This window comes from Hippopotamus amphibius, chromosome 2 (genome assembly GCF_030028045.1).
Source record: "Hippopotamus amphibius kiboko isolate mHipAmp2 chromosome 2, mHipAmp2.hap2, whole genome shotgun sequence".
In the NCBI taxonomy this organism is placed as follows: Eukaryota; Metazoa; Chordata; class Mammalia; order Artiodactyla; family Hippopotamidae; genus Hippopotamus; species Hippopotamus amphibius.
Genome location: NC_080187.1, coordinates 185,416,011 through 185,438,431, shown reverse-complemented (window position 1 = coordinate 185,438,431; position 22,421 = coordinate 185,416,011). Strand labels below are relative to the sequence as shown.

Here is a 22,421-nt window from a genome sequence, read left to right as displayed (position 1 = left end):
GTGTTGACAAGTGAAAATCTAGTTCATTCTCACCGCAGTGTGGTATTTTGTTATATAAATAAGCTAGACTTCAACTTTTTTAAGTGTGTGAAGCAAATAAGACCAAGCGTCAAAATTCCTTAAAGGTACAAGGTGGGTATATCAGTATTCATCGCGTTATTCTCTAGACTGTTATATGTGTTTGGAAGTTTTCAAAATCTAAAAAAGAGACAAGAGCACTAAAGTAGGGTCAGGAAAAATCTCATCTGGATTCTGACTGAGCTGCTTCGAGGCTCTGATTCCAGAGCTAATCAGACTGAGAATAAAAATAAACCTGTGAGACTGCTCTTGTTTGCTTTTCATGGGACTTACCTCCCTGGAGAAATGCCTGAAAGTCTTGACCACAAGCTCAGAGGAGTGTTAATTTAGCTGCATGATTTGGAGGGTATTGGTACGTGGCCAAAGTGAACTAAACAGAATTGTCATGGGCCTAGTCATTTTTGGAAAGAAATTGGCAAGAGAACATTTCACGGAATGGCTGTGAAATTTTTAAAATATTTACAACATACTTAAGATATAAATAGTCCAAATGATAAATATAGGTCACAGTTTTGGCCGGGCCAACCTTTGATCTCCTTAACACTCTTAAAAACTTGAAGAGAAGGCGATTTCTCTTTCGTGGTACTTCCTGGACACCCCATGGGACTCTGAGTGGCCTCTAGGTTTTCTTTTTTCTCCAGCTCTGGTTCTTTCAGAAAGGTGAGACCTTGACAGAAGTTAAGAGCTTTTGACCCATGGCCTGTGTTTTTACAGAGCCGCTGATCAGTTTTGCCATTGAGCCAAAGGACAGTACTAGGTGAAACAAGAGACTCCTGGGAACTAAATGAAACTACAGGTATGGAAGTAAGCACTGCCCAATCAAAGAGACCACGAGCCCCTCTACGTCCCCTAGTTCTTCCCATGGAAGAGCTTCCAGGATCCCCAGTGTTAACTTGATGCCCCGTTTGAATTGATCCTCAGCTCATGAGACCTCCCTTACCTCCAGCTTGAGATGGGGCTCTCTCCTTGGCAGCTGCTGGAGACCCAGGTGGTTCCAAGCCCTCCCGGCAAGCGTGTCCCCGTGGCAGCCAGCTGCACTGACGTGCCCTTCCCTCCTCGCAGGGTATGACTTCTGCCAGGTCCTGCAGTGGTTCGCTGAGCGGGTGGACAGGATCATCCTGCTCTTCGATGCGCACAAACTGGACATCTCGGACGAGTTCTCGGAGGCCATCAAGGCCTTCCGGGGCCAGGACGACAAGATCCGCGTGGTGCTGAACAAGGCTGACCAAGTGGACACGCAGCAGCTGATGCGCGTCTACGGGGCCCTCATGTGGTCCCTGGGCAAGGTCATCAACACGCCCGAGGTGCTGCGCGTCTACATCGGCTCCTTCTGGGCGCAGCCCCTGCAGAACACTGACAACCGCCGGCTCTTTGAGGCCGAGGCCCAGGACCTGTTCAGGGACATCCAGAGCCTTCCCCAAAAGGCAGCGGTGCGCAAACTCAATGACCTCATCAAGCGAGCCAGGCTGGCCAAGGTAAGCTGGAGACCCTCCGTGGCAGCCTCAGCGGGGGAGGTGCCACTCCCGCAGCCTCAGGGGACAGGATGTGGAACGGGTTAGGAAGGGTGCCCCACGAACAGTAGCCCTCTTTAGATTCTGGCTCCTAGCTCTGTGCTCATGGGCAAATGGCTCAACCTTTCCAAACCTGTTTTCTCATCTGTAAAACAGAGCCAATAAGAGCACATCCCAGGGTGCTTGGGAGGGTTCCGTGTGACCTGGTTTGCAGAGTGCTTGGTGTGGCACCTGGCCCACAGGGAGGAATGCATGCCCTCACCACCTGGATGCTGCTGTTACGTTAGGCTGGTGGGAACACCACCCACTGAACCAAAGAGAGGTGGCGTTGGTGGGACCCGTGGGATGCCAGGATGCCACCACTCATCACCCTGTGCCTAAGGCATAGAGCCCTGTGTCACATGTGGACGCAGAGGGGCCCCAAAAGGAAAGCTGGCTCAGCCCAGCCCACCACGTGTGCCAGTTTGTGGGGGGGGTTGTGCACCGCGTCCCCGATCCGGGCTGTGGCTCCCGCTCCCCCACCTCGTGGCTGAGCCTTTCAGCAGCCCCAGGAGTCTGTGCCTGACAGGGGTGGGCAGTGATCTGCTGACCAGCCTCAAGCAGTCAGTGGATTTCGTCATGTATCTGAGGAGAGAAGAGCATGTGACTCCTCTAAGGAAAAGTATAGAAAAAAATGGTTCTTTAAAAACTATTTGTACATTTCACAAAATCATATTCCTCTCACACTGCGAGGGCCTCCAGCATTTATCTAGTCCTGGCGATCATCAGAAGCACCCAGGAGCTTTAAGCAATGTAAGTTCCCAGGCCCCGTGTGTGTGTGTGTGTGTGTGTGTGTGTGTGTGTGTGTGTGTGTGTGTGTGTGTAGCTCCCCACGTGAGTCTGATGATCAGCCAGGTTTAGGATCCAGAGGTCTATCCTGACTCCCTAATCTTACAAGCACAAGGTAGGATAAGTGACTTCTCCAGGGTCACCTAATCCGTTAGTGACAAAGTCAGGACTAAAAGACAGCCCTCCTGGCTCTCAGTCTAGCCTTCTGCTTCAGCCTTGTCCCTTCTGCTAGAACCAGTCCCCGGGTCTGCCTCTCCAAATCCACCGATACCCTGGTCAGGAGGTGAGGGGTGGGCTCACTTCTTTATCTTCTGGTGGCAAAGAACCCATGTTTCCTGCTGCTTCCTCTTGCTGCACCACGTGTGGCTTGTGCTGTGGCCTGGGGGCCCGCAGGCCAGCCTCTGGAGTGCACCATCACTTTGCCTCCTTCAGTCAACAGCTGCCCAGTGCCCCTGGGCCAGGGCTGGGCAGCCTGGTCTGGTGGCGGAGGGGGCGCCGACCCCCGCCTCCACCCCCGTTACAGACTGGGGAGCTGTGTGTGACTAGGGTGTGGACACTGTGCTCTGAGGAGGGGGCCTGGCCTGGGTGGGATGGGGGGCGGGGAGGGCTCCACTGAGGGGGACTGCCGGGGAGGTCCGCAGCCATCCAGCCCCTCCTCAGGACACGTCATCGCTGCCCTCCTGCCAGCGTGCTCACGTGGCAGCTTTCCTCCTCTGTCGAAAGAGATGCCCCCCTAGCTGCGCAGCCCCACCCGTGGTTCCTGGATCTGATCCCTCCTCTCCACTCAGCTCCCCGCCCAGGGCACGCTCATGCCCTCCTCCTGTGCGGCCCGGCGAATCTGTGGTCACCTGTACCTGTGAGTCACTGCTCTTTATCGTCTCAGTACAGGCTGCTTCCCTCCTGGAACTACAGCCGCTTTTGTTCCAGTTCTGTAAAGCGTGTAAATCCACTTATTTGCAGCTCTCCTAAAATGATTTCCCTCCCCTTCTCTTCCTGGGCCTGATGCTTGGTGGCAGGAAGTCTGCTTTGGCCCGTTTAGTGACCTCCTGGCATGCGGTGTTTCTCTTCTCCAGCCTATAGAGCTGAACGTAACCTTCAGGGTACATAATACCCAGCATGATTTTATAACCAGGGCTGGTAAATGATGTCATAGCCTTTGCAGATTTCAAGATCTTTTGAACTATTTTTAAATGCCCATGGATGTTTTTAATTTACCAATCGTTGCTGAGGGCCTGGTGACTCAAGGCACAGCTGTACTTGGTCATATAAACAAATAAAGGGCAGAGAGCTCACCAGGGGTGCCAAGTGCAGGGGACTTTGTGGCCATCCTCGAGCACTGGGCCCTGTGAGGGGGCCAGCATGGCCCGGGTTTAGAGAGGCACAGAATGCTGCTGTGTACTGACGCCGGGAATAATGAAAGCCCTTGTGTAGAGGCCGGGGGCGGGGGCAGGGGGCGGTCAACTTGCTGAGCTTACTTCTAGGAAAAAAGCTCATCTTTTTTCTCTTTCCTAAGAATAGTATCTGGCTTGTTCCTTTTCATAAAGGAAAATGTTTGAAGTGCGGATGTTTCCAGCCTGGATTTCTCAGTGCCAGTGTGCTCCTGGGGCGGCGTCACACTGTGAAGGGGGCAGGAAACAGTCTCGGGTGGAGAAGAAGCCGAACTCAGCACAATGGCCTTGGCCACTCACCCGTGCCATCCACTTTATACACCATCTGTAGTTTCATGTTCCATCTGTGAACTTGTTGCTGAAATGGACAAAGTCACCTGAGTTTTTCTCTTTGCAGTGTTTCTATTTCATAACAATCCTCTTTGCTTTTGGTATATTAATCTTAATTTGTCTTGATCCAATTTTCCTTTTGCAAGCCAGTCCTTACTGAGGGTCTGAGCCTGTCAATGGGCACACAAAGCTGGGCATTCTCTTCATTTCTCACACAAGGGAACTGAAGCTCAGAAAGGTGACATACCTTCCCCAAGGGTTCCCAGCCTGAAGTTACAAAATATAGATTCAAACTGCGGTAGGCCTGACGCCCTGGTCCGGAAAGCATTCACCTGAAATCCAGAGTGGACGACACCTGTCACTCCTTATTATGCCCTCGCTTTCTGCATTAACTTGCCATTCTGTTTATTCTATAAAATTCTCCATCCGCATAAACCCTACAAAGTTTAGAGGTTTATAGAGCTGTCATTTTGAAAGCATGCAAAAGATAAGTTTTCAGATGTTACCTGGGAGGTGACAGATCTGAGTTGGGGTGTGGAGTGTGTCTATTTATAGACCACCATAATTAGATAGAATTTGTACCCCATCCAGAAATAAAGCCAGAAATGCGTTGTTAATGTCCTGCTGGGTTCTGCAGTAATCAAACTCAAGGTATCATAAAGATGACATTTTAATAAAATGAAAAATGGCACTCTTACTAAAGACCTCTTGAAACTTAATGATTTCCCTGCTTTTCTTATTTGTATTTTTTTCCCCAACTCTCTATTTCAAGGAACAGGAAACCTTTAGAGTGGGTTTTTGGTTAGCCCCAAAGATTATATCTTATGATATCAATAGACATCCTTCTTTGAAGACTGTTCACAATCTAAGATGCCAGCCAAGTTTCATTTCATGATTTTTTAGAGTAATCTATTTGGGGAAAGCCCCCAAAAACGGTTTAGAAAATAAGAATTTAGTTTTATTCAACTACAATTAAAATAACCAAGTTAAAGAAATAAGATTCAAACTCCAAATCATAGTGGTTTATAGGATCAATGCACAAAGGTAAAAAGCGAGGCAAGTTTACTATAGGACCCCACCCTTTATAAACACGCTGCCCGAGAATGGGAAAGGTTCTCACCTATTTGGAGACCATTCAGTAGAGAAAAATGTCAACATTTGAGGAAGGAACAACTAAAAGTGAGAAAGAAAAGGAGAGGTCAGTGATTTGGGGGGTTTACTATAGTTCTGTGTAATTTAGTTTCATCTTCAAAGCGTGTTCTCTAAGTCACGTGTAGCGTGCAGGGCCCAGCTTTCCGGCCTGTCTGCACCGCCCATTCCTTCTGGGGAGAAGTTAGACATTTTGAAATTCACCACATGAACCCAGGCTAAGTTATGTAAGACTCTTTCTACAATGGCAAGTGACTATCCCTTTGATGCTTAGTCCTCCAGAGGGCGTTTAAAAATAGCTCAGTCTGCAGCCCCAAGCTACTGGGGATGTGTCAGTACTTGAGTCCACATAGGGGAACCTGTCTCTTTGAAGGCCGACCTCAGATGACTGGGTGGGCCCCCTCACATGCACTTTAAGGCTCTTCAGAATCACATGTGCTGTTGGTGCCAGCTTTGATTTGAAAAGAATAACAAATCTCCAGTGGGAGCCGATCAGCTGCACCTTGAAGCCTCACCCTCTCACTACCCCATGGGCTCATCCTCTGGGTCTGTAGTTTAGGCACTGAAATTTTTATATCATAATAAACCCACTTTTTAAATGTGCTGATCCCCAGAGCTTAATTCAGGTTTCCAGCTGGGCCTGCCAAGATGCAGATCTCCATCAGGTCATATCAAACCTGGGCAACCCTGAGGTTGCCCAGTGCAGAACCGTGTTTCCCAGCCTGACTTGCCCCACACGGCTCCCCAGTATCCAGATTCCATGGGCGTTTCCATTCCTACTGTCCATGAGCACCTCAGGCATCCAGCACTTTTACTGCTGGGGGTTGCCCTCCAAGCCCTCGGGGGGTATACCCAGTATTACTCTGTGCACATGCTTCTCGGCCTTGAATATACAAGCACTTGTCACTGGAGACAGTTAATGAGACTGTGGCAGAGTGTAGATGTGAACTATAAATCCATGTGCGTTTAAAGGGGAGGACATCTTTTTCTGCTCATTGAGTTATTAGCCCAGAAAAAAAAATTGACATTTAGAGCCATTTGACTTACCCTTGGTCATCACCATTTGATGAGCTGCGGCTTTTCCAGTTTTATACAAGGCAAAGAGTGAATTGGACAAGATAACAAAGTACGAACATTCCCCAGGGTTCATTGTCATTCACTTGTGAATGAAAAACTTAGAACCCAAATTCATCATGTTACTATTTAAGGACTAAATATTCACAAGCTTCCTCTGGCATTACTACCCCTCCAGCTATAGGTCTTTGGCCATCAGTCAGTAACTCCTCTTTCTAGTGGACAGAGTGCATTCGAATACTTGCTCTCTCTTGATTCTCATAACCACAGCCCTGTGGGGTAAGGGTTGGAATCCCCAGTTTGTGGGTGAGCGAGCCAAGGGCAGGGAGGAGACAGCTCGCCCAGAGTTGCTCAGCGAACGAGTGGGCAGCAGTGGCAGGGCCTGAGCCAGCCTTCCAACGCACGGTCCCGTCCTGCCCGCCTCCTCTTTCTCGCCATCTTCTCCTTCCTATTTATCTTCCTCTCGATTAATTTTCTCTTCTTATAAAGAACAAAAAATCAGAGTGTTTACCTCCTTCCACAGACTATCACCGGATCTGGCCCTGGGTCCTGTATTTGTTTAGAGACACAATCTTTGACACATAAGGGCAGGGACGAGCTTTTCAGGTTGACTGAGGATTTCAGCCACCAGGCTGCCCCTCATTTACCAAGAGTCCTTAGAAAATCACGAGGCGCTGTCCTGCTAGAAGATTGCAGCCTTTACTCACATTCCGCATGGTGTTCGTGGTGGTTGCCATGCTGTCTGCCGCAACATATCCATTTTTTGTGTATGGGGAGGGAAGAGTACGTGACCTTTCCAGAGCTTCCCTGTGAGCTAGGAACAATCAGAAGTCAAACCTCAGAGCTGTTCCATAGGACATAGTTCAGTTTGAATTCCACATTTCAGCAGTGTCAGTACAATTTTTAATTCATAGCCACAAAAAGCAGTTAATTTGATAAGGTAGGGAATGAGGCAGTTGAATGCTAGTGCCAACTCGGCATCTCCTAACTAGTTGCATGACCTTGAGTAAGGCATATGAATTTCCTGGAACCAGGAATTCAATCAGATATAGGGAGCCCCTTCCAGATTTAATACTCCGTGATTCTAAGGATTATAATTCACCTTGTAACTTGATAAGCTTCTTAAAGGCAGGGCCCATGCGTAGAATCTGACCCTGTGTTATTGTCTTAGGATGCCCAGGGAAGGGCAGGAGAGGGTGGCCATGCAGAGTCAGTAAAACAAGAGACTTCCACAAAACAAGCCAGTAGAACTTCCTGGAAGCGGACATCGAGGCTGAGAGTAGCCTGCCACATGAGCAGGTCACCTGAGGGTCATGACTCAGGTAGTGCCAGGCAGGTGGGAGGAGGAGGGAGTTGAGGTCTGACACAGGAACTGCCCCACTTATGTCAGGGCCCTGGGGGCCTGGCGTCCAAGGGTAGCCCATTATCCAGCAGCCTCAGTCGTCAGCGGTGAACACCATGAGGGCAGGGATGAGGGAGCAGGTGCCAGGTGGAGGGTGGAGAGCTGTGGCAGGGGCACATCACCTGCAGCCCAGCCCAAGGAAAGCAGGCCCCTGGGGACCAGGCAGTGTTCAAGAGCAGTGCCATTCCCAGGGGAGCCAGGGGCTGGGTGGGGAGTCAGCCTTCCCTGGGCAGGGACCTGGCAGCTGTCCCAGGCCTGGGCTCTGGGAAGGGGTCTTGCAACGACACCCTCGTGGATGGGAGGCTGAGCAGGTGGTGGGACTTCCTGCTTCAGCTGGGGTGGGCTCCAGAGCAGGGCAGCCCTGAGCACGGAAGAGAGAGAGGTCCACAGGCCCAGTCCAGAGGATCCAGGAGGGCCGAGGCCAAGGAAATGATGCAAGGACAGCTGGTGACAGCTGGTTCTCCCCGCTGGAATACGGCAGCCCTTCCAAGTCCTTCGGGGGTACACAGAGCCCTCCCCAGCCCCATCCAAACCAAGCCAGGCATTCACTAATCAAAGCAAGGCATTTCCCAGTCTTACTAGTTTTACCATTTATTTATCATATCCTCAGGAAGGCAGTTAGAGCCCATCCTTCTAAATGAAAGGATTTCCAAAACTTGGATTTCTCTGGTTATCTTAAAGAATCGTGTAAATAGTTTGTTTTAATTTGGAAAGTAAATAAGTTTACTAGTGACAGGAAGGTTTAGAAGCATCTCCCAGTCTATACTTGTAGCAATAGTCAGGCAGCACAGGGCGTGCTTATGTTAAAATGACCTTTGTGTCGATGGAGAGGTTAGCGTCTGGTCCGAGCATGTCAGCATTTGCATTGTGCGCTTACTTTAGTGTTCAAACCTTAGCAAAATGTTTTTGGCTGCGCCCAATACGCAGAGGCCCTCAGCTGAGCCATGGGATGTTTCTGCTTACCCCTTTATTCAATTTCCATTCTTCCACAAGATTATAGTAGACGTCTGTTTTCTTTAATAGATTTTCCATAGCCACATAGTAATTTTCTTTTCGTAATCACTTCCCTGTTTTTCATCTTTTCTTATTTTAGTTATTTTCCTGACTTCTAAATTACTCTGTAGAATTCTAGATATACAAAGAGAACTTTTGTCAATGAGCGTTTCTTCACATCCTAAAGTTGGGAATCAGTAGAAGGGTGAAAATGCTAAGGAAGGAGCTGACACAAGCCAAGCAGAGCCCTCCCAGCGGGACTCACCACCCGTGGGTAACAGTGCCAGGCCCGCTACCCCTGGGTAACCAAGTTTTCTGGAGCTCCCCCTCATGTACCAGGGATCCCTCTCTCAGAGGGAGCTTCTGCTATCTGGCCTGGCCCTAGGCAGCTGATCTTGTGCAGAAATGACTTCAGGGATCTCAGACCCTGAACTGTCCACGGGGAGGTTATGGAGTTCTCATCTCACTGTTCACTGGGCACAGATTTCTGTGCAGATCACCCATTTCTGTCAGCCTCCAGCGTCATTTCTTGGTGCTCCCATGCACCGACCCTGGTGAAACTTTCTCCTGGGTCTTCTGAAGTTAATCATCAGAACCAAGATCTTTCCCACCCAGCACCCCCCCCCCCCCACCTTTCCCCCAGGTCCTCCCTCGCCCTCCTCCTGTCCTGAGGACCGTGACTCTGCGGGGAGGGCCGTTATGTGTTGTGATGCATGTAAGACGCCATCTTGTTTGTCCTTCTCTGGAGCGGTTCTGAATGGCCCGTCCTCACTGACTTATACCCCTTCAGGTACATGCCTACATCATCAGCCACCTGAAGAGGGAGATGCCGAGTGTATTTGGAAAAGAAAACAAGAAGAGAGAGCTTATCAGCAGGTTGCCAGAAATCTACATTCAGCTGCAGCGAGAGTACCAGATTTCTGCAGGGGACTTCCCTGAGGTCAAGGCAATGCAGGTACAGGAGCCCATCACCACGTCACCGGTGGGGGTGGAGGGGCACTGTCACCTTGTCTGGCTGGTTGCTGGGTACACGTGTGGGTTTCACGGTTTAGAACGGAGGAGAACGCAGTGACTTCATCTTCCTAGTGGCCCATGATAACAGGCTCCTGTGAAGAAAGCCTGCCTCCCGAAACATTTAAACAAAATGGGAGACATTTCAAGAAGTAAAAAAAATCCTATGAACAGCTCCCTTAGGCTGTGTTCAGGTTGTGCTGACACTGAAGTGACACCAGAACCTTAAGGGAGTTAGAGCTGAGAGTGACCTTGGCGGTCCCTTCCAGTGGCCTCCTCAAGCCGGCCCTCCCCGCACAGCCCCGCGCTCAGGATGACGTGCTCGGGCAGCGTTGCTGCCGCAGGCGCAGGGGCCCAGTCAGAGGCCACGGCTGGAGTTCACTAGCACAGCAAGCTGTGCTCACTGGAGATGGTGCTTGAAGGTCGGCTTTGGGCAGCCTTTGGCCGAATTTCAGAGTCTCCGTGAATTGTGTGTGAGCAGCGCCCGCGTGGGTGCCACCAGCCTGGGCTAACCAGTGTGTCCACCTCCCCACAGTGGTGTTAGGTGCCTGTTGATTTCAATGCTGACCGTGTCCTCCTGAGCGAGGCCGCCTCACCTGGCTCCTCAGAGAGTCAGACTAACCCTCTCCTTGTCCAGTGCGAGGACCCGTCTGCCCTGGAGGACACCGTCCTCTCTGGAAGGTAGGCAACACAATTCAGGTGCCTGCAGCCACCAGCCAGGAGTAACTCAAACGAGTGAGGCGGGCAGGCCAGGCAAAAGGAAAGCAGGACACCCTCTCTGACCACTTCTGGTTCTCTCACATTCGGTAGAGATGTGGATTCCGAGAAACATGTCTCCACCGGGAGGAAAACAGTTCTGCAAGTGCAGTGAGAACTTGTGAGGCCCGTGGCGGGGGCAGATTGGGGAGCGCGTGCCCCGCCTTGGTGGGGAGGCCCTGTCCGGCCCAGTGGCCGCTGCCCTGTGGGAGTGCAGTGCCCTGCGGGTGGTTCACGAGAGACTAGGAATCTCGATTTGTACGTGAAGTCCCCCGGTTTTCAAATTTTGGCTCAGAATTTCAAAGAATCTACATTGGCCAAAGAGCACATCCCGGCTGCACCCTGGAGCTGCTGGCCTCCTGGGGAGGAGTGGGGGGTGGGAGGAGGATCAGGGAGGAGGAAGGATAAGTAGCGGAGGCGAGATCAGGCTGCAGGAGGGGAAGTGTCAATCCTGAGGGGTTTGTTAATGTAAACTCTCTCTGTATAAAGTACACACTGAAATAGGAGCGGGTTGCACTTACTGGGATCAGGACGAATGCATCTGGTGTGTACAATCTGGTCAAAGATGATTTAGTTGGCTTAAAAAAATACAGAAACTTTTTTTTTTTTAGAAGTAAAGTTGATATTCTGGACTCAGAGGATGAGTTGGATTTTTTTCTGGTCACAGGATGGCTAATTTGAGGGCTCCTGGGGCCTCTTCCCGAGCAGGTTCTGCGTTCACACCCTTAGGTTCTGCCCTGCATCCCGTGAACAAACTGAAGGACAGCTGTTTCCTTGCATCCTTCTGAGATTTTGGAAGGGAAATCGGTTTCTTGACTGAAATGAAAGCTGCGTGTGCACGATGGCCTAATGGGGCGTCTGTGGCTTGCTGGCCTCCTGAGGCCTCTGGAACGCCCCACCCACAAGGTGCTGCTCCCAAGACCTGAAGCCTCCCTGACAGGCCTCCCCTGCCCGTCCCCGGGAGCTCCTGAAAAGAGGGAACAAACTCTGTGACCAGAGCTGCTCCCGACCACGTTAGCCTGGGCCTGGCCGGTCAGAGAGCATCCAGGCCTCTCAGAGCTGGTCACGGGGGCCATCCCTCACGTCGGGCCTCAGAGGCAGCCATGGCCCGTGTAGCTGGGCAATACAGGCGGGGCCTGAACCTTCACTGAGAGCCCTGTGGTCAGGCCCCCCACCAGACGCCTTAGCACCTCCATTGGACACCTGGGTGTCCTGGGACGGGGAGCAGCAGTCCCACCTGACGGGTGCCCATCACCTGTGTTCATTTATGCATTCACCTACGAATAGGAGCGTCTACTATGGCCAGGCACTGTTCTAGGCCCCTGGAATAAATCAGTGAACAAACAGCAAAAATAAAAATCCTTGCCCCTACAGAGGTCCATTCTGGGTTACAGTCTTTGCCAATATGATTGTGACTGGCTTTGACGTTTTGGCAGCAAAGCCTCTCATTGGGACGTGTGCTCCTTGTAAAGATGTAAGCGTCATTGTGCTTTGGTGTAATTAATGTACTCAGTGTCTTATTCAGTGTCTCCCGTGGAAGGCTGTAATTCCACGAAGCCGGTGACCCATGTCCTGCTCTCGGCCATATCCCCTCCTGGGATGTAGCAGGCGCTTAATGAATATGTGTTGAATGAGTTAGTTAATGAGTCAGGGTATGTTTATATCATAGCTCTAGGCTCTAGGGTAGTGAGTTTCTCAGGCCCTGACCTACACCTGACTCCCACAGGGCTTATAGACCAGTGGTCTCTGGAGCAAACCCCTGGGAGCTGGCCAAGGATTCTTCCTTGGGAAGCCGGCCAGGCCCTGATCACACTATCTCAGTCCCTTCAGGGAATCCTTGGGAGCAAAGCAGGCCTGGAGCCCAGAGGGTGTGCTTACTACTTCAAGCTAGTACGTCAAGCTAGTTTGCTGTCACCCAGGAAGCGCTGGAGGGTCCTGGTGTGGGTCAGGACCTCCGTCATCCCTGAGTCTGTTGAGCATCTGACCTCTTCCCCAATACAGGCATTCAACCTTACTGCGTCTGAGACAGCGGCAGGGGCAGAAGCTTGGAGATGACTTGATTATGATCTTTGCACATCCTAGGATCTTACGGAGAGCGCACCAGGGCCAGCGTTAAGTCTCTGTTCTCTCTGTGCTCTCACAGACCAAGCTGGTCGGGGTGACTCTTCACCGTGGCAAAGAGCCAATTGTATTTTGCAGGATTTTGCCTGGTGCTGGGGGAGGCCCATGACCTGTTGGTGCATCTGCCTGTGTCTGCCCTACACCCTTTGGGGAGGGAATCTGATTTGCTGCACCGACGTGTCCGTGCTGCAGAATGAGGGGAACACTAGCAAGGCCACCTTGATTGCTGACACCATTGTCCTCCTTGGAGAACTGGGCCCCCACAGCTGATACGTTGGCAGCATTTCAACAGCAGAGGGCGGCAGAGCCATCCCCATCTGCTCAGACCCTCCCAGTGGATTCGAAAACTGTTTCTGGTACAATTCTGGGAGTAAGCTGGCAAGGGAGAGCCCAGTGGAGGCTGGGCTGGGACTGACCTTGGTTTCTTGGGAGGGAATTCCAGGATCCCTGGCTTGACATGGCTTTGATGGATACGGTTGTTGATGGGTAACTCTTTAAATTTCCTAGTGTGTGTTCATCCCAATAAAAAGTCTTGGAGCTGCCCTGGTGGAGGGCAGAGATGGTGTGGTTTAACTTGGACCCCACTCGCCGGCCAGGGCTGGGCAGGCGGGTACCGTACAAATGAGAGTGTAGGGCTTACTTCCTGTGTGCCCTCCAGGGCGGGAATGTCTGCTGCTGCTGCTTCCTGTCCACTGCTGCAAATATGTGGCCATTTCCCCTGGCCAGTTTTCTAGAGGTTTGCAGTCTGAATCCACGTCCCCTGCAGGCAGTGGAAAGTTTGGGCGGGCACCGCCCTCATTCGTCTGCTTGGCCAGACACAGAGTCTCTGTGTGTGCCCAGAGCTCAGGCTCATTCATGAGGAAACAGGGTAGGTGTTCGTGCACCCAGGGGAATCCAGACTTGTTTACCCCAGCAGCATTGGGATTTTTGTGTAGGCTGCCTGCACTCCTCCTCCTGGCCTTTCTCTTCTCAGTTCCCTCAGCTGACCAAGGTGCTGGCAGCAGGACCCCAAAGTGTTGGCAGCATTGTTTGGTGCTGATGTTGGGGTGACATGCAGGTGACTATGATCTGTCAGTGAGGATGGAGGACATGAAAACTGGAATGTAGGAAGCAGGCCTGCGCTACCCCACCACTCTGAGCTGAGCGCAGGCCAAGCGCTGAGTGTCAGCCCAGGCCAGCCTGCTTTGACAGCCACAGAATTTGCTCCTGAGAAGTGTTTGGGGCACCTCTCCAGAGATATGTCAAGCCGTTTTGCTTTCAGCTCTGTCCTCTCCACCATCTAAAGCTCAGGACTCCACTTCTAACAGCATAGAATGTCTGCCCTGCCGGCACACCCTAGAGACCACAATTTTGATTCTCCATTGGAAACAACCTAAATGTCCAACTACGTGGAACAAGGGAAATGGGGAAAGGGCCCAGCGATACAGTTCAATATCATGTAGCTATTGAAAATAAGGTTGTTTATCTACTTTATATATAGTATTGTGTATCTGTTAATACCATTCTAATTTCTCCCTCTCCCTTCTTCCCCTTTGGTAATCATAAGTTTGTTTTCTATATCTTGAGTCTATTTCTGTTTTGCAAATAAGTTCATTTGTATTATTTTTTAGGTTCCACATATGTGATATTATATAGTATGTGTCTTTCTGACTTCTTTCGTTTAGTATGATAATCTCAAAGTCCACCCATGTTGCTGCGAATAGCAATATTGCATTCTTTTTTGTGGTTAACAACAAGTTTTTACTGTGTAGCACAGGGAACTATATTCAATATCTTGCAATAACCTATAGTGGAAAGAATCTGTTTGTAAATTTTGGAGACTGATCCCTTGTCGGTCACATCATTTGCAAATATTTTTTCCCATTCTGTGGGTTGTCTTTTCATTTTGTTTATGGTTTCTTTTGCTGTGCAAAAGCTTTTGAGTTTAATTAGGTCCCATTTGTTTATTTTTGCTCTTATTTCCATTATTCTGGGAGATGAACAAAAAAGATTTTGCAAAATAGAACTACCATATGACCCAACAATCCCACTACTGGGCACATACCCAGAGAAAACCATAATTCAAAAAAACACATGCACCCCAATATTCATTGCAGCACTACTTACAATAGCCAGGACATGGAAGCAACCTAAATGTCCATCAACACAGGAATGGATAAAGAAGATGTGGTGCATATATACAATGGAATATTACTCAGCCATAAAAAGGAATGAAACTGAGTCATTTGTAGAGACATGGATGGTCCTAGAGAGCGTCATAGAGAGTGAAGTAAGTCAAAGAAAAGCAAATATCGTATAATAACGTATATATGTAGAATCTAGAAAAATGGTATCGATGTTCTTATATGCAAAGCAGAAATAGAAACACAGAGGTAGAGAACAAAGGTATGGATACCATGGGGGAGGAATTGGGAGACTGGGATTGACACATACATTATGGATACTATGTATAAAGTAGACAACTGGTGGGAAACATGCTGTATAGCACAGGGAACTCTACCTAATGCTCTGTGGTGACCTAAATGGGAGGAAAGTCCAAAAGGGAGGGGATATCTGTATGTGTATGGCTGATTCATTTTGTTGTGCAGTGGAGGCTAACACAGCATTGTAAAGCAACCATATTCCAATAAAAATCAATTTTAAAAAAAGATATTGCTGCAATTTACATCAGAGAGTGTTCTGCCTATGTTTTCCTCGAAGAGTTTTATAGTGTCTGGTCTCACATTTAGGTCTTTAATCCATTTTGAGTTTACTTTTGTGTATGGTCATCAAAACAAACAACCCAATCAAAAAATGGGCAGAAGACCTAAATAGACATTTCTCCAAAGAAGGCATACAGAAGGCCAGGAAGCACATGAAAATATGTTCACCATCACTAATTATTAGAGAAATGCAAATCAAAACTACAATGAGATAATCACCTCACACCAGTCAAAATGGCTATCATGAAAAAATCCACAAACAGTAAATGTTGGAGAAGGTGTGGAAAGAAGGGAATCCTCCTTTCCTGTTGGTGGGAATATAAATTGGTACAGCCACTATGGGTAACAGTATGGAGGTTCCTTAAAAAACTGAAAGCAGAGCTACCATATGATCCTGCAATCCCACTCCTGGACATATACCCAGATAAACACATGGTCCGAAAGGATACACGCACCCCAATGTTCATTGCAGCACCGTTTACAATAGCCAGGACATGGAAGCAACCTAAATGTCCATCAACAGAGGAATGGATAAAGAAGTTGTGTTACATATATATAATGGAATAGTACTCAGCCATTAAAAAGAATGAAATAATGCCATTTACAATAGCATGGATGGACCTAGAAATTGTCGTACTGAGTGAAGTAAGTCAGAGAAAGAGAAATATCCTAAGATATCACTTATATGCAGAATCAAAAAAAAATGGCAGAAATAAACTTGTTTACAAAACAGAAACAGACTCACAGACTCAGAGAACAAACTGACGGTTACCAGAGGGGAAGGGTGGGGGGAAGAGATAGTTAGGGAGTTTGGGATTGACAAAAAAAAATTGTATATCACTGTATTGTACACCTGCAACTTATATAATATTGTACATCAACTATACATCAATAAAGGAAGGAAAAAAAGTTTTTTAAAAAAAAGGAATCTGAAAAAGTATATGTATATATAAAACCAAATCATTTTGCCTACACCTGAAACTAACACAATATTGTAAACCAACCATACTTCAATTTAAAATTAAATCAAACCAAATTAAAAAAATGTTAAAAGGTTATATGAAAATTGATATCATGGAAAGATATGATACAGTATGTCTTTGAAGTGCAGGTTGTTAAATACTGTGATCTTATTTCAGTTAAAGCGTGTGTGTGTGTGTTTATAAAAATGGTTATAACTGTATGCCCCAAGATGTCAGCAAAGGTAGTTGCTGGGTAATGGTATTATAAGTGATTTAAGATTTTTATTTTTGTTTACTAGTTTTATCCCCAGTTTTTTACAATGAACGTGTAATATTTATGGTAGCACAAAGTTTTGTTTTTTCCTAACTGTCCCATTACTTCTGTCCAAAACAGTCAGATCTGAGGGGTATGTGAAAGCTCTTTTCCTCAAGACTTTCCCTGCCTCATCTCCAGAAAACTCCACACCTGGATGGCCCCTCTCTGGCCCTCTGGGATTGTCCAAACAGAAATACTTCACATGGAGTCCATATAAAAACTGCCATTCCTGGAATTCTCTGCATTTATTTGGCAAAACTGCTATTGAAGACATTTTCACTAGATCTTTGAGGCCCCTTATAAAAAATCCCTGAGTGACTTCGCAGTTCAGGGCCAGGGAAGGTTTGTCTCTCTTGTGATGAACAGGTGGTTTCTCCCCTCCGACAACGAGGTGGTGTGACCCCCGCGCCCCAGCCAGGGTGGCTGAGGAACGCAGCTTTTCTCAGCCTTCCTCATCTGATGTGATGCTTCCCTTGCTCTTCCTTTCAGTTACTTGGCTTTTCCCTTTGTTAATGACTTTCTTCTATTTCATGTTATCATTGTTTCACTGTAAACGAAGTCAAGCCCTTTCTAAAATACAAGCTCCCTGAAGGCAGAGACTATGGCTTTTCATACTTGTATCCCGGAACAGGGCCTGGCACAAAACGGCCAGTAAATGTTGGATGGGTGGATGGGTGGGTGGGTGGATGGATGGATGGATGGGTGGATGGATGGATGGATGGATAGATGGACGGAAGGAAGAGTAATCAAGGAGAACCAAGGCAGGAAGGACTGTTTCTCCACAGGCATCCACAGAGCCTCTGTGGCATCTACAGTCAGCTCCCATCCAGGCCAGGCAATTGCTGTATCCCCTAGGGCTGTCTCCAAACCCTGTGCTCTGTCTGCTCCTCCCAGCTCTCCTGCGAGATGGAACCGAGAGCGTCCCTGACCCCTTTCGTACTAACTCAGCTCTATTGGCTGCACGTATACTTGCCCTTCCCGTCCCTACCTCTCTCTCTCACCAGTTTCGACTTGTACCTATTGGTACCCTAAACTACATTTTTTTAACTGATCAACATCATCTTTATATAATCATTTGAGCTCTGTCACAGCTACATGTTACAGCACAAACAGGCTAGCCCAGCGGCGAGAGGCATGGGCTCTGGTGTTGACTCCACCAGGATGCCCCTTGTGCTTTCTGTAAAGTGGGGTTATTCACACCTGCCCTTCCTGACTCCCAGCATTGTCGTGAAGATCAGCTGAAGTGTGTAATGTATGTAAAATACTTTAAAAGATAAAATAGTAGATCTCTAGAGTGCTTTTTACAAAAGGCAGGGTGAAGGAATGTCTCAAAGCCCTAGGGGTATCCCTCATGTCGCCACCAGCCCAGATTAGCTGCTGTAGGAAAACGTGGCATCCCGAGCATCTTGTCTCTTGTTCCAAAAGCCACTCCTTGGTCTGGTGGGTTTGGATGTGGGGACCCCACCAAAGAGAGAGCTCTGGATGGCCCAGAGCATGGGCTGCCCGCTTTAAGGGAGCATTCGTCCTCTCCAGCCATCCCTCCCTTCGTTTGCTTCCTGCAACGAGGGCGTTAACCAAGTCTGTGGTTTCTCCTTTTCCAGGAACAGCTTGAGAACTATGACTTCACCAAATTCCACTCGCTGAAGCCCAAGCTGATCGAGGCCGTGGACAACATGCTGAGCAGCAAGATCTCGTCCCTGATGAGCCTCATCAGCCAGGAGGAGAATAGCGTGCCCACGCAGCTCGTGCAGGGCGGTGCCTTCGACGGCACGGCCGAGGGGCCCTTCAACCAGGGCTACGGGGAGGGCGCCAAGGAGGGCGCCGATGAGGAGGAGTGGGTCGTGGCCAGAGACAAGCCCGTCTACGACGAGCTCTTCTATACCCTGTCTCCCGTCAACGGCAAGATATCGGGCGTCAACGCCAAGAAGGAGATGGTGACCTCCAAGCTGCCCAACAGCGTCCTGGGCAAGATCTGGAAGCTGGCCGACTGTGACTGCGACGGCATGCTGGACGAGGAGGAGTTCGCGCTGGCCAAGCACCTCATCAAGATCAAGCTCGACGGCTATGAGCTGCCCGGCAGCCTGCCCCCACACCTCGTGCCGCCCTCCCACAGGAAGTCCTTTCCCAAGGCCGACTGAGGGGCAGGCGGCACACAGGGCGGGTGGTGTGGGGCGGGAATGGGGGGCCTGGGCCTGAGGCCCGCACGGCCGCGGACTCACTGAGTGACCTTGGGCGAGACGCTGCCCTCTCTGTGCCTCAGTTTCTCCATCCGTAGAATGGGGAGGGCAGACACTGGACACTAGATGAGGTCCCTTCACTTCTAAAATTCCCTGAGTTTCTATTAAAATATTGGGGGGAGGGGGTGGATATGGAGATTGGAGGGTTGAGAAGAGAGGGAAACCATCCAAGGAGTCTGCAGAAGCCCGAAGAAGCCCAGATGTGGAATCCCAGGAGCCATGGGGGGGGGGGCGGGGCTGCCGTGGGGTCTGCTGGGCTTCACTGGACTGTCCATCGTTTTGAACCTGGCTGTCCCTCAGAGGGCACCAAGGGGCAGCAAAGACGAGCTTATTTATGTTGTTTCCTGTTCTATTTAGAGTGGGGGAAAAAACAGCAGAGAAGGTTTGTGTTCTCTCCAAACTGTCTACCAAAGAGAAGACTGCTGCCCCAGCTTTGAGAGGAGGACACGCCATGTCTTCATGTCCCCGTTGCTTCTGTAGGCCCACAGAGCAGGCAGCCAGGCCGCAGGAAGCATCCATCCCAGCGCCCGCTGGCCGGCCCTCCCAGGCTCCCCCAACCCCGGGGCCTTCCCAGCAAAGTTGTGTTTGGTTAGGAGTTTGGAACTAACAACCTTTATTAACCCCCTGGCAAGATTTCTAGTATTTATTTCGAGGGACGTTGAAATCTGAAGATCAGCTTTACTTGTCTGTCCGATAGTTTGTAGCAAAGTTTATCATACTTAAACTAGAGTAAGAAAAGAGGTGGTTCTCCCCAGTCATCAGCATGGTTACATGTCCCCGAGGCTCCTTGATGGATGGCGAGATTTAAATTCAGAAAAAACATGACTTGGTGCAGGCAGTGTCCTGGCCCTGTGGCCACAGAGGGGATGGGGTGCCAGCCCGCACTGGCTGTCAGGTAGAAGAGGTCTACTAGCATTAGACACTATTTTTATAAAAAATAGGCATTTTTATTATGTCCAGTTTTTACATACAGTTGGTATATAAGGGATAAAGGCCTTTATACAGAAACAAGATGGAATCTTTCCTATAAAGCCTTTTCTTCAAAAGGCTGTGTGCTTTGTACCATTAATGCCTCACAAGGCAGGGTGTGGGGCACTTACCTGTACCTCAGCTCCTGATGCTCTCTCCCCAGGTGTCCTGTGTGAATCTCTCTGGACCACTCACCGAAATGCCTGTGTCCAGTGGAGGTCACCCTCCCTACTATGTGGGCTGTAGCTGGGGGAGGCAGGTGCCTTTCACCATTATTTATGCAATAAGAGAGTCATGATATTTCATCACTATTGTGATGGCTGCATAGCCTGGGACCCTGTCAGCACCAAAAATGAATGAAATCCAAACAGTCTTCCAAAAACCACATTTTTTTTTCTGGTGTCCCTTGCGACATCGGGAGGCAGAACTGCAGACTTAAGAAAATGTTTCTTTTAGAGAAGCGTTTATCCAGATGCCAGCCCTCACACTCCCTAGCTGACTTTCTAAATAATTTAGTTCTAAGAGAAGTAGATGCATAACATGGTTTTAGTCTTAATGAGCACTTTTAAATTAATTAGACACATAGAAAAGAGTCATTTGTCATTCCAGGACTGCAATCTGAGCAGATAGTCCTGTGAAGGCATGAGGACCACCTGGGCGTGTAGGCACAGTAAGAGATCCAGCAGAGGGCAAGACTGAGAGAGAAGGAGACAGTTCATTTGTCCAAAGGTTTAGAGATGCCAAGGTTAGCTGATTTCCATTCAGAATGATCTTGCTTCTTTAACTCTTCTCAGTCGTCACATATAAAGATAAATATATACATATATGTCACATGAGCATGCGTTTTTGACACTTGTTAATGTGTGCATATGTAGATATGGCCAAGTTTTGTCTATATACAGACATAGAGGAACACTGTTTCAGGAGCAGCAAACGAAGCTTCTGGTTCTGCGTTGATGGGAACACCTCATGGGTGACTCCCCCTCACTCCCAGTGACCTCTGGTGGGAGATCATCTGGCAGCTGACTGCTGAGAAAAAAGGAAGAGAAAGGAAGTCACATGTCCATTTTTCTTAATATCTTCTCTTGAAACCTGAAGTCACCGATCGTGAACAGTTGATCGGAAAGAAAAACACTGGAAAACATTAGCGTTGGCAGCCAAAAGAGGACCTGTATCTTCCCAAGCCCTGCACAGAATTCCTTGAGTCTGGGTCCAAAACACCCGTTACCTCCTGACCGCATGCCGCAGGGCCGGGAACACGGAGCCCTCTGGATCTGGGCACCTTGACCGACCGTATCATCCTCCTTGCACCACCCCACTGTCCAAGTACCCCCTCCCCAGAGTGCTCACAGATGGCTGGGGGGTGGCAGTAGGTAAACTCTAGAACTCTGGAACGATCTCTGTGCTCTCCATGATTCCACAGAAGAAAACCTAAGAATCTCGAATCTGTTTTCTGTACCGCATGTGATATAGCAGAACACAAACCTCTGCAGTCTTGAGTTTAGGGGGAAAAAAGAAAACGTCTGCCTACTCCTCCCAAAGTCAGCTTCCAAGTTATGAGCCTGCTAGCGAGGCCCTCCTGAACCTGGCTCTGCAGAGGCGTTGTGCTGAGACCTGCCGAGACCCCCGCGCCCAGCTCTGCAGCCACACACGGATGTCCAACCCGCCTGGCATCCTACGTGGTTTCTTTCCTCGCCACACGCTTGGAAGGCCCAGAGTGGGGCCTCTTTTCCTTGGGGAGGCTATGCATTCAGTTGGCTTTCGCTTCTCCAGGGCTGGACTGGCTTCCCAGGTACTATTGTCATCCTGCAACAATAACGCCCGGATTGGGGGCTGTGGCTCCTCCCACAGAGTGGTGGGCCTTAAGGAGTTGGATTCTTACTCCATATCATGGGACTGGTGTCCAGGTGGGTCAGAGAGCGTGTGAGGAGAAGCCGGGTGCCTCCGGCTCTCCCCCAACCCCCAGTCCCCTTACAAGCCTGCAGGAGAGGCCACAGCAGAGCCCTGGCCCCATCGCCCCAACCAAGTCCTTTGCTGTGTCTGCTGGGTCTCAGGGGCCACCCCTGCACCACACTGGGAATGTCTTGTACTGGAGTCCGCCGCCGAGGATGGGGTTTAACCACCAGAGTCATGGCCTGACAGCCACCACCGGAACCTTTCCACTTTGCAGCTACACTCCTTCCTAAAGCCCGGAGCAATACCCTGGACCGATTGCCTTGGAGATAAGGAAAGGCACTGTTTATTTCCTCCATGGAATGTGGCAGAGGAATAACATTCTTAGGACAGGTAACCACTGAGTTTTTCCAGGTAAACATGGGCCGAATTTGGGTGTACCAGATGACATGTCAATTAGTCAATGCAATTAATACACAATGCTTCTCTTTTTTTGTAATCTTGTTTAGAAATGTCAAAAGACGCAGTCTACTGATCAATAAACTTCTGAAAAAAAATCACTACCTTTTTCCCATTGGCTCTGGTTTCTCAGTGACTGTGTGCCAGCTGTCTCAGGAATAAAGCAGGGGTAACTTGGATCCATTCTGAAATGAGGCAGAAGAGTTAAGGAGAGGGTGTGCTCCTTTGACACCATCCCTGTG

At 49.3% G+C, this 22,421-nt stretch overlaps 1 protein-coding gene across 1 annotated transcript in view; it reads left to right on the top strand.

Moving 5' to 3' along the window:
• EHD4 (EH domain containing 4) overlaps positions 1–19,218 on the top strand; it is a 73,998-nt gene extending 54,780 nt beyond the window's left edge. The window contains exons 4-6 of the mRNA XM_057721829.1: positions 1,141–1,553; positions 9,544–9,708; positions 18,223–19,218. Coding sequence (XP_057577812.1) covers positions 1,141–1,553; positions 9,544–9,708; positions 18,223–18,759 — 1,115 coding nt within the window. The 3' untranslated portion in view covers positions 18,760–19,218. The remainder of the gene's footprint in view (positions 1–1,140; positions 1,554–9,543; positions 9,709–18,222) is intronic.
• The last annotated feature ends 3,203 nt before the right edge of the window (positions 19,219–22,421 follow it).